Consider the following 13022-nt stretch of genomic DNA (forward strand, 5'->3'; position numbering starts at 1 on the left):
TATTAGCTGTAAACATTCATGAAAGCGAATGCATATCGTTGCTGTCCCGTGAGGAGCACATATGTCCAAATGTGTAAATTTTCGCGGTGTGCAAGTCAATTACTGTAATTGTATTAGTTTCGGGCAGATTACTGTAATTGTATTAGTTTCCGGGCAGATTTTCCACATCCATAATGGCATAAACGCTGACTCTCGAAACAAAACAAATCGAGGTTCTTATACGTCTATGCAGGGACCTGAAATTACAAGTGAGCTGTTCGCCTGTCCAATTGTCTCGAAAATAATCATTGTTAATCTCAAACACATAATACAATACAATACAACAAAAGACTGATTTTGTTTTTTTACTAATACAGCTATGTTTATAACTATATGATAAGACATTTAATATTAGACTCTTAGATTTTTGATCAGGCACCCGCACGTCTTTCCGAATGAGGGCATCAACATGGCGGCCTCCTTGCGTTTGGGTCGTCAAGGAATCTTATTCGGTCTTAAATTATCTAACATTAATAAATCTTTGTGGATCACGCAGTCATTGCAGGAGCACGCCAGACACTTCTTTAAATCGCCATGGGTCTTCGGTGAGTGATGTTATGTGCAGTTTTGTCAATGACGACGGATTGGCGAACGTTGACATTTAGCTATAGCAATTTCTCCCGTAATAAGCTTATTTGACAGGTTTATAAACACATTTTCAGTAACCCCCTCAGTATTAATGTTCGGATGTTTTTGTCTCACTTCTGTGACAAAAACGTTAACGGAAATGGGTAGAGTCCGGCATCTTTAATAGTTACTTTGAAACCATATTTTTTTGTATGAATAGGTCTCGTTGGTCCTGAGTGGTTACTTCTGGATTTTTTTTTCAGCTGTCTGTTTCTCCCATTTTGTTATAAGCAGGAAACCCATATACGAATACAATACGGATGACATAATTTCAGGATAAACCCCAAAAAGCACTATAACCTTAACAAGTGAATTTCATTTGACTGTCTCTAAACGTTTGAATGTACATGTCCAATTGTTCAATGTTCTTTGCACAACTTGCTTGCAGTTCGCTTCTTAAAGAAAAAAAAATACATAAATAATAATAATAACAACATTAGAATATGCATTTTATCCTATCCTGTTCTAGATCATGGGGAGTTGGAGCCTATCCCAGCTGACTTTAGGGTAAAGGCACATCGGAAGACAACTGTTTACATTAACACTCTTCGTCACATTCACACCATCAGTGAGTGGGAAGTAAACCCATGATGTCGGCCACCATTAGTGACTCCCAGACTCATTTGTTCAACTTTTAAGCATTATCATAACTTCTGCAATGAAGAAATTACAAAGAAACTAAAAAGAGACACTTGTGGTGAAAACAACTGGTATTGTCTTCCCCTTGATGACTTTTGTTCTCGGTTTTTATATGAGTTGTTGCAGGAAATGCAACAATGGCTGTATTTTAAAATGAGTATGATAGTGATCCGTGATTAGGTCTTGTTGCAAGCAGAAATGACAAAGAATGCAAGAAATTATGTCATCCATGTCATAATACTGTACTGCAAGTGAAATTTAAAGTGATGTTCTTTTTTTTTTTTCTTTTGTACCTCACTGGGCCTGAAATTCCTGTCAACGCCAGTGAATGGTATTTGCTGCTGCTGTGGGAAGAACTCCCTGAGAACTCCACAGAGGCTCCATTTCTTTAAATTTGCAGTGTATCATTATGTCCAGCAGATGTCAGCAGAATATCACATTAAATGTAATGCTTTGCCTGTCACAATGGAAAATAGTTGTCCCAGACAAAAATATATCCATTAAATGAACCACTTCATACTTTATTAAAAAAATATAATAATAATGATTATAATAATAATACAGTTATTGTTATATTATATTATTTATATTTTATTATACAACACATTTCAAACACAGTTACGTGATTCACTGCCATGATCTTAAACCTAATATTGAATAAAATTACAAATAAAATTTAAAATAAAAAGTAAAAAAATATAAAACAAAATACTACTGCCTTACCAAGAAGCCTATATGATAAACATGAGTTTTAGGGAAACATTTAAAAGTAGTTACCGAGTTGGCCAGCATAGGAAGGGAGTTCCAAGGCCGATCAGCTCAGGTGCAAAAGCTCTGTCTCCTTTGGAGACAAGTTGGGTCCAAGTACTGTGTCTAAGTAGTAGGGCAACATTAAATTTCATTTCACTACACAGAGCGAGCATATAAAAGCAAAAGAAAGCAAGACATATTCTAAAAAGTTACTTTTATTTGAAATAATGACAATAGGATAGCCCCAAACCCTAGCTTACCCCCCCTCCCCCCAGTCGCAGAGGTGGGTAATCCAGGTCCAGAAAGTAACAACCCTGCCACAATTTGGCTTTAGCAACAGGTGCTTCTACTCAACCGGCAGGTAAACGAGCTCAGTTGATTAGAAGTACCTGTGGCTAAAGTCAAACTGGCAGGGGTTTTACTTTCTGGACCTGGGATACCAACCTGTTCCCAGTCGTTTCTGAGCAGCTGGGAAAATAGGTAAGGTTCCGAGATGGGCTACGTCCCAGTGACACAGACGGACGGACGCCCATATTGTGAACGGACGGAAGGAGGACGAGTTAGGACGGAGCAAGGACGGAAGTGGGGTTTCGTCCGTCCCTCTATTCTTCCCTAAATGGGTCAAGTACCGACTGAACGTGTTGTGTTGGGTTCTTTTTAAACGCAAGTTTGGTTAAACAGTTGTAAACAATTCAGTCCACTCACAAGACTCCCAGTCGGTAAGTGGATGTGCAATGGAAAATGAGCTTTAAATGGTGATTATGAGTGCACTTTTTTTTTTGGGTGGTGGGGGAGGAAGGGCGGACCGACAGAATGTAAGAATAAGAATAAGAATAAGAATAAGAATAAGAATGCCTTTATTGATCCCACAGTGGGGAAATTTTCATTGTTACAGTAGCAAAGATATAGGTCACACAGGGGCGGCGGCATAATGTGGCCATTAATGTATAACATTGACGGCAAACATTTAGAATCAAACCTATGTAGATATACGCAGTAACATGTGTATATACACATGTGTATACACACCAACCTACATCTACATAAAAAATATGAGGAACACTCATTTCGGCCTGTACATAGTACAGAGGAAAAAATACTCTAAGTGACAGTGCTGCAGTGCTGTAGTGAAATGTAAGGAACAGCATTGGATAAAAATAAAACTAGACTAACAGTAGTGGGGAATGTTGAGTATTGCACGGTATTACAGTAGTGGGGAATATTGGGTATTGCACGATACGAGCTCAGGTGCAGGACTGCACAATTGCACTAATGACCGCCAGTTTGTAGAGATTACACAATGTTCTTATTAAAGAGTCTGACAGCAGCAGGCAAGAAGGAACGGCGGAATCTCTCCTTTGCACAGCGAGGGTGTAACAGTCTGTCACTGAAGGTGCTGTGGAGTGCTGTTAGGGTGCCCTGGAGGGGGTGGTCCGGGTTGCCCAGCATTGATGACAGCTTGGCCAACATCCTCCTGTCCCCCACCGAGTCCACAGAGTCCAGGGAGCAGCCCAGGACAGAGCCGGCCCTCTTGACCAGTTTGTCCAGCCGCTTCTTGTCCCGGGCCGAGACGCCGCCTGCCCAGGTGACCACTCCCTGGAAGATGACCGATGCAACCACCGAGTCATAAAAGTTCCTGAGGAGTGTCCCCTGAACCCCAAAAGACCTCAGTCTCCTGAGTAGGAAGAGTCTGCTCTGACTCTTCCTATAGAGGGCGTCTGTGTTGTCGCACCAGTCCAGTTTATTGTTCAGATGAACACCCAGGTACTTGTAAGTTGAGACTCTCTCAACATCTGTTCCCCGGATATTCACTGGTGCAGGTGAAGAGTGCTGGCGCCTACCGAAATCCACCACCATTTCTTTGGATTTCCCCGCATTGATCAGGAGGCGGTTCTGCTGGCACCAGTCCACAAAACCCTGAGTAAGTTCTCTGTACTCCCGATCATCTCCGCCTGTGATGAGGCCGACAATCGCAGAGTCGTCAGAGAACTTCTGCAGGTGACAGGTAGGGGTGTTGTGGTTGAAGTCCGAGGTGTAGAGGGTGAACAGGAAGGGAGCCAAGACAGTTCCCTGTGGGGCCCCCGTGCTGCAGAGGAGCACGTCAGACACACAGTCCTGTGTCCTCACATACTGTGGCCGGTTTGTGAGGTAGTCCTGGATCCATGTGGTGAGGTGGTGCGCCACCCCCGCCCGCTCCAGCTTGTCTCCCAGTAGGGTGGGCTGGATGGTGTTGAAAGCACTGGAGAAATCAAAGAACATGATCCTCACAGTGCTCCCCGCCTTCTCCAGGTGGGAGAGTGAAGTGTGGAGGAGGTAGATGATGGCATCATCCACACTGATGCCAGGCTGGTATGCGAACTGGAGTGGGTCCATTGAGGAGCTCACCAGGGGGCGCAGGTGGACAAGGACCAGTCTCTCCAGGGTCTTCATCAGGTGAGACGTCAGCGCCACCGGTCTGAAGCTGTTGAGCTCCTTCGGGTGGGGGGTCTTTGGCACCGGGACCAGGCAGGATGTTTTCCATAGCTGGGGGACCCTGCCCAGCTTCAGGCTCAGGTTGAACATGTGCTGGACAATTCCACACAGCTGGTCTGCGCAGGATTTGAGGAGCTGGGGGCTGATGCCATCTGGACCCGCTGCCTTCCTCGCCTTCATCTTCTTCAGCTGGTTCCTCACCTGAGATGTTGTGAAGGCCAAGGCTGGACAGGAAGGAGTGGTGGCTATCTGGTGTAGCTGGGAGCTGGAGACTGTGGAGAAAAGAGGGGAGGGGGTGACAGGATGGAAGCGCTTTAAAAGGATGAGGACAGACGGGGTCGGAGGATGATTTTTTAATTTATTTTTATGAATAAGGACGGAGGGATGAGGACGTAAAGGTACCCAGGTTGCGGACGGAGGACGGACCAGCAAAAAAGGGTAAAGTGCTAATCTCTGGTAAGGTGTGTGTTTGATGTATGACTGGAAGCTCTTCCAGCTCCATGAGGAAGTGTGCTTGAAGCCATTTTCATGCTGAGGCAGATGTCGTCATCAACAAGCCTCATCACGATTGGTCGCTGGAGTCCCAATCTTTACACCAGGCCAAATGTATACTTGGGCTGGGCAAAATGGCTAGAAAGTATATCGCAATATAAATATGTCATATTGGTTGATATCGATGTCTTTGGCTAAATGACATGCCACTGTATCAGTTATGTCCTTCTAACATTTCGATGCTTTGTCTTAAGGCACTGCTGCTGAAAATCTTTCTATTACAGCCTGTTTCTGCTTGTTTGTTGCTCCACTTGCTCCAGTTGCACAACATCTGTTATAGGTTGATACTGTACCTGTGGCTTGATGTTGCTGTCCTCTATTGGATGGGATCGACTGAGATGGTAAAATAAATAGGTCGTGGCCAGTCTTTGTCGGGACGACAATCTAGCATAGTTTGCAGACAGCATCAGTCTCTGACTCGTCGGACTTAAAACCTACAAAATACTGCCAAACCCGCGACGTGACCTTCCCTCTCTTATCAACGATTTCTTCATACACTGCCGCGCTCATTTTTTTCTATCAGTGCACCGTGCAAGGCTTTTCTTTTCTTATTTTAAGACATGGTAGCTAAAGAGGAAGGGAGTTTGGGAAGTAACCAAATACAGTATACTTAGCTGGGCCACGATAGGTTGAAACGCTGAGGGTCGTTCTGGCGCGTTGTTTTGAGATATGTAATTTATCCATGGCATTTTATATTGATATTGAGCATGTGACTGTCGCGATACATATTGATATTGAATTATCGGCCCAGCCCTAATTTATCTACAAATGTACTTCAAGGAGGTATCAAATATAGGTAGGACTCAGGCCGTTGAATGCTTTAAATCAAGTCGTAAAATCTTAAAAGCAATTCTGAAATTCCCAAGCTTCTAGTGCAGGGCAGCAAGTTGGACAGGAGGAGTAATGTGCTCATTTGTCTTGATGCAAATTAAGAACCTGGTGGCAGGCAGCATTCTGCATTTGGTGTATTCTGTCAAAATGACTTTTATTGATACCTCTGCCAGCATAGGGTGTGTTGAAATTGTCATGGATGGAAAGAATGAAAGCATGGAGGACCTTTTTCAAATATACAAGGGAGATAAATTATCTGATTGACTATATGTGTTGGACAAAGCAGGACTGTGTGACTTAAATCACTATATATGCAACATTGGTAGATCTGGATAGAACCATTGGAATTTACTGAGGCAGGAGGGGTTACTTCATCCATCTTACATCAAGGCTTTTGCAAATAAGATAAAAATAATTAGTTTTTATAGGGAAAGTGGAAGGTCTGCATGTTGCTCAACAGATACTTTGAGAGGACTGAGACTTCATCCTGGTGACTTACTTTTTTTTGACAGGCATTTGAATTATGGGGCCCTCTACAATGCTTGAGCTTTACCATTGTTTTTTTTTTTTAATTGTTTTTAATAGAAAATAAAATTAAAGAGGAGGTCAGGTCAAACACAGTTTTCAAATACCTTTTATTAGTCTCAGGGGGCAGCAATTTTTCTTTGCCCTGCCACTTGCTGTCGACTGAAAATGGGTTTGGTCATGTGACATTCACAAACTTGAGCCCATAGGCACCGTGATGCCCCCTGTCAGTAGACAGTAAGTGGCCGCCCCCTGAGATGTATAAAAAGTTATACCAGATGGATTTTTCTGCTTAATATATTACAAAAGCAACGTTAATCAGAATACAATTTTTAGACTAGTGGGGGCGCGTAGAACATATTGGAAAGAACATTTTTAACTTGACTTTCCCTTTAACTAGTGCCCATGCCCCGTTTTTATATGCCAGTTAAGATTTTGTTCTAGTCTGGGTCACTTTGCATCACATGATGTCTGCAGATCTTTAAGATGCATATTCATGTGACAAAAATGTTTTCGTTTTACCACAACTGAGACACAACTTTTACTCTATTAAGATCCAGCCACTGTGGCAGCCACTGAAGAACATTGAAGTCATTGTGATGTTGAGATGGGTTTAGAAACAAACCATTCACTGGGCAAGCACAAGAAAAAGCCACAGAGGGATGGATAATTTGTGGCTATGCGGTGCAGTTCAGGCTCACTGACATCACTCAAATACTATGTGGCACTCATACTGGTCAGTGGTTAGGAGATTGAGATGCCTGTGTGTTGTGCTTATTGTAGAAAGTGAGATTAATCACATTTCACAATTGTGTGTCCATTACTGTTCAATTTAGGCTTACTGTTGTTAGTGCTTCTTTTTTTGTTTTTTAGTTAAAGTGGAAGTCAACCCAGACATTTTTTTTTTCCAGAATATGTTCTATGCAAGCCTACTCGTTGAAACAAGGCATGTAGACTTGTTACTTTATTCATGTTTGGGTGTATCCTGGCGACACACTAATAAGCCGTCGTAGTTTGTGCAACATGCCTCGGGAATACGGGCTAGTTATGAATGATGTGGATTACAAGTGTGTAAACTGAATGTTAACCAAACATCCAGGCTGTCACGTTGGACTTGCTCGTGTAACCCTACTAACAGTAAGATTGTCTGTGACAGCTATTGTAGTCTAAGGTTTGGGTTATCTAACTCTAGGTTCGATGGGGAGGTTGGTTGTGACTAGTCATGTAGTAAAAGACAGGGATTCCACCTCAAATGAAACACACAACAATAATTATGTTCGAATTTATAAATAGTAAATATATTCAAATGTTCCAGTCACAATCTGAAAATGCAACAATAATAGTACCTTTAAGATCTCAGGAAAGAAACAAACCAGTAGCTTCAAGTGCCTGTTCAAATGCTATGTAAGTAATGCTGTTATGATCTTTCTGCCCGGTAGGTGTCCCCCCACTCAATGTGCAAATGCCAGCTCTCTCACCAACCATGGAGGAGGGAAACATTGTCAAATGGCTGAAGAAAGAAGGTAAAATGAGTTTACAAGTGTTAGACATAAATATCTTGGGTCACATCCCTCATTTGCGTGACAAATATTACCACTATCCAAAATGTGAATATTCCTTTCCAGTCAGTTATCAATGTGCCAAAGCCAAAAACTATAGTCATATTTACCTTGCAACATCAGGCCAACAGCTAGCGCTAATCGTTATTCTCGATGACAACCCATCACTCTGTAAGGCATGGGTTCATGCGCTGTTGCATTCATAGGCCTTTGGTGATTAATTGTCTTATGGAAACCCAGCAGTCACAATTCATTACTGCTTGATGACTGCTCATCCAGGCACCATAGCAGGCCCTTCATTTTGAGGCAACTAAGTTCTTATTGGCTCTTTTGCTCTGTTGCTATTTGCTTCTGCGATGTGGGTTGATATTAGGGCTGCCACAAACGATTATTTTGCTAGTCGACTAATCACTAACAGTAGTCGCAATTAGTCGACTAATCAGATAATATATAAATCGCGGCAAATCGCAGCAGCAAGCTGCTGCTCTTATAATAAGCATAATTCGCTTACATCTTAAATTCTTTATGTACAAACTAATGAAGACAAGATGATAGTACATTCAACTTGTATTAAACTTTGCAACTCAAGCCATCATTCCTGACATATTTATAAAGAAAGAGTGACTTAAATTGATGGCGATACACTGGCCTTAAAATCTTTAGCTGTAATTCTTTAGTGCGTTTTAAAATTGAACCAAAACTATACACTATGCAGAGTTGCACTAATACAGTGAAATTATCTATGAATACAAAAAGAAGTACTTGTATACATATTTCACTCTTCTTGGGCACCAAGACATTTTTTTTTTTAACGAAAGGTAGTGAAATCAGAAGAGTAAATTGGGCAAATGCTCTGTGCTAAAGAAAACAAAAACAAACACTTTTTAATTTAATTTTGTGTTCATTTAAACTTGAGGTTTTGTTATTCTTTTCACTAGTATGCATAATTTAAAAGTAGTAAATTGAGCTACACAATCAAAATGTGGTATGCACCTGTAACAAAAAAGGAAGACCTTTTTTTTTTTGCACTATTATATAGTATATTACAACAAACTTAATTATGGATTTTATTGTTATGTGATGCAGATGAGTGGCACATATGTCGTTTTTGTGTTGAGTGCTGATATTTCCCAGTTCATGAACGCATCACTCCGTTCGTGAGAGAGAGAGGGAGCAAGCGTGCGCTTCCTGCTTCGATGTCCAACACGGGCATTAACACACAGAGTTTTGGTTGTTAATCAACACGAGTTTACTGAATAATGGCTGCTTAACCCATAGAAGATGCTATGACGTGTTAGCGTACCAAATAGGAGCGTTACATCAAACACACCATAACGTGTGTATGGTAACTGCAGCTAGCTTCTAGACACAACTGTGCCTATGTCAGATATGAAATCAGGCATAAGCCATAACTTGCTTCCTTTTTTTAAATGATTGGGCATGCCCATCGTGGTGCCATGAAAGGCAGGTTTGCATTGTATTGAGTATATTTGGTGAAATGTGCCGTAACTTTCGGACTCTGTTGCCAACACAAATTAGCCCTTACAGTGTAAGGCTTACACTACTTTACCCACAATGCTTCTGTTTACATCACCCGGATTGCGCATGTGCGTTGCAGATAGGAAAATAGCCAGCGGGAGAAGAGCGAGACGCGGCAGTCTCGAAAGAAAAATAACATGCCAAATAAATAAATATATAAATAAACGACGCGTCGACGATTAAAATTAATTGTTGACGATTTTGATCGTCGACGTCATTGTGATTAGTGGAATAATCATGGCAGCCCTAGTTGAGTTGCACATATGCATGTGTGTCACAACACTGCTGGCCCTTAAGTGTATTTTCAAAAGGCTTTGTACTACAGAAAAAGCCAGATTTAAAAAAAATAATTATAACAATTTTAATAATATGGCTTCTTAATAGAGTTGACCCCCCACATACTCGCAGTTCGGATTCGCTTTTTTTTCCCCAAACAATTTTTCTCAATCTTCCCAATCAATGCTCCCAAGCCAGCCGGGAGACATAGTCTCTCCAGCCACTGCTGGGTCGTACCCAGGGCTTCCTCATTGTCAGACGGGCCTGGAACACCTCACCAGGGAAGGAGTCCAGGAGGCATTCGAACCAGATGCCCGAGCCACCTCAACTGACTCCTCTCAGTGAGGAGGAGCAGCGGCTCGATTGTGAGCCACTCCTGGATGACCGAGCTTCTCACTCTATCTCTAAGGGAGAGTCCGGACACCCTGTGGAAGAATCTTGTTTCGGCCTCTAGTGTGTGGCATTTTGTTCTTTCGGTCACGACTATTTTTTTGTATGTATAATTGTTAGTTTAGTCAGCGTTTTTTCTGTGTTCAAAATTGCGTGGCGGCTTCCTCCAGCGGATTTTGTGCTGTCCCCAGCCAGAGCGATTGACATCGCTCAACACAGTGTAAAGCTCCAGTCGTCATTGTGATAGTTGACGAGGGAATCCTGAAGTATGACGTCCATGGTAGCATGAAGTCAACCTGTCACGTAGCTCGGTTGTGACGCCAGGATACACCCAAGTATGAAGTCACAAGTCTACATACAACAGTGATGACTCAGTAAGAAAATGCACTCGTGTCTCAGTAAATTGGAGTCATCATGATGACTTCAATCTCGTCATGATGTCTTTAACAAGCAGTGGCTAAATCAAGTTACCTGGCTCATGCATACTGAAAAAGGCATACACTGTTATTTTTGCCAAAAGCAATGTGCCCCAACACAGCATGCAATTGCTGCCTCCCTAGTGAGACAGCCATCAACCAACTACTGTGCAGGCTGGACACATTAAAAAGACATGACGTGACGGGCATTCACAAAGCAGCAAAAGTATATTAAAGATGTTAGTACCTAAAAATACTGAAATAATAACAAAACTAACATAACTTTTTAACCATATTTTCTGGACTATAAAACGCTGCTTTTTTCTTCGGTTTTGAACCATGCAGCTTATAGACTGGTGCGACTATACCGTGGATTTTTCTTCCACCACTCGGGGCGCTCTAACCGGAATTACAATACATCCATCCATCCATTATCCCTACACCGCTTATCCTCACAAGGGTCGCGGGCGTTCTGGATCCTATCCCTGCTGTCATCGGGCAGTAGGCGGGGTACACCCTGAACTGGTTGCCAAGCCAATCGCAGGGCACACAGAGACAAACAAACAACCGCACTCACAATCACACCTAGAGGCAATTTAGAGTGATCAACAATACAACACAGTTGCCATCAACAGAATGTGACTGCAGGTGGAGGAGTTCAACAGGCGAGGGCGCTTTGCACTAGGTTATAAATTAGGTGGTGTGCGGGGTACAGCAATAAAAGGTGGACGTAACAACAAACTGGAGTGGTAGCGCAGTGAAATGATGATACGTACAGTTTATTTTCTCTTGGTTCTGTTCCCCATTTTAATCAACAAAGTTGCTGCCATGTTAAAAGGCACTGTTAGGAAATAATCTGTTCAGGTACATACATGCACATTTACAATTTACAACACGAGAAAGAGAAGAAGCGGCAATCAAACTGGCTAACATGATGTTCTTTACCTCAGTAATTCTTAAACAGTTTGCCGTGACACATTAGTGTGCTACGGAAAATTACCCAATGTCAATTATTTTGACAAAAGAAATATTATTTTCTAATAAATGTGGTTAATTTTTCTATGCCAACCAAACATAGTAACAGGCAGACCTGTGAAATCTTCCTCCGCTAAATGACTGAAGTTACAGAATTAAACTTTTTATCAAATCAAATTTCATTTATATAGCACTTTTCACACATAAAATGCAACTCAAAGTGCTGTACACTAAAACATCTAAATACAACCTAAAATTTAAAACCCGCTCCCTCCTTCCCTCCCTCCTCACAATATACACAAAGACAGATATCCTCAAGCACACTTGCACTCACACACGCACACACGCACAAACGCACGCACAAACACACACACACACACACACGCACATATAACTGGAAAAAGAGACACGGTAAGGCACAGAGAAACCATATGAGGAAAGAGTACCCAAGGGGACCTCCTACAAGCTGAGAGGAATGACGCGCAGGCCCCCTTGAGGAAACACTGGAACTAATATTGAAAACAATACGATTGGATAGAAATAGTAAGAAACTAAGAGCGATTATTTAAAAGCCAAAGTGAAAAGGTATGTCTTGAGCTTCCTCTTAAAAATATCAACAGTCTCTGCGGACCTGACATCCTCTGGCAGGCTATTTCAAAGTTGAGGATCAAAATGGCTGAATGCAGCCTCAGGAAGCACGAGGGCTGGTATGATAAAAGCAAATCAGATAAATAAGATGGCCCAAGACCATTAAGACATTTATAAACTAATAAAAGTACCTTAAAATTGATCCTGAAACACACGCGGAGCCAATGCAGCAATTTTAAAACTGGTGTAATGTGCTCCCGCCCTCTGGTTCTCGTCAGCACCCGAGCGGCTGAGTTCTACAGTAGTTGTAAATACTTTTACATACTTTTGTGAATCATTTTGCTAAGTAGTGTGCCGTGATTTTTTTTCCAATGTGAAAGATGTGCTTTGGCTCAATAAAGGTTGAGAAACACTGCTTTACAGTATACGTACATAGTAGGGGTGTAACGGTATGCTAAATTACATTTCGGTTCGGTTTCTTGGAAACTTCGGTTCGGTATATTTTCGGTACAAAAAATATTTTTTTAAAAATATGTTTATTTTGAAAAGATGACAAGTAAATGGTACATTTTTTTTTTTTAGAAAAAAATAAATAAAGGACAACCATTCGGGTGACATTCTAAGAAATTACACCACAATAAAATATACACAATAAAGATCTTTTGATTGTGTAAATTATTAAGACACTGAAATCTTTAAACACTTAGCAGCAACAGCCTATGACACGTCTAAGTATTCAAGTTAAAGCCAAGTTGTCATTACAGTACATATACGCTTTTTGTGATGGAAAAAAACAAACAAACAACAGTTACAATTATTGCTAACTGTATTAAAACTCTTTTTA

At 41.5% G+C, this 13022-nt stretch overlaps 1 protein-coding gene across 4 annotated transcripts in view; it reads left to right on the plus strand.

The window, feature by feature from the left end:
- Positions 1-419: 419 nt before the first annotated feature.
- pdhx (pyruvate dehydrogenase complex component X) overlaps positions 420-13022 on the plus strand; it is a 40677-nt gene continuing 28074 nt past the window's right edge. For 2 of the 4 annotated variants that reach the window (XM_086029213.1, XM_086029214.1), the window contains exons 1-2: positions 420-584; positions 7875-7958. In XM_086029213.1, the coding sequence (XP_085885339.1) occupies positions 449-584; positions 7875-7958 (220 nt within the window). In that variant the 5' untranslated portion in view covers positions 420-448. Of the gene's footprint in view, positions 585-2393; positions 2536-2590; positions 2775-7874; positions 7959-13022 lie in introns of those variants that run through there. The other 2 variants (XM_086029215.1, XM_086029216.1) reach the window with 2 other exon arrangements.

Source organism: Filicampus tigris, chromosome 4 (assembly GCF_054856515.1).
Source record: "Filicampus tigris isolate MCC_2025a chromosome 4, RoL_Ftig_1.0, whole genome shotgun sequence".
Classification (NCBI taxonomy): domain Eukaryota; kingdom Metazoa; phylum Chordata; class Actinopteri; order Syngnathiformes; family Syngnathidae; genus Filicampus; species Filicampus tigris.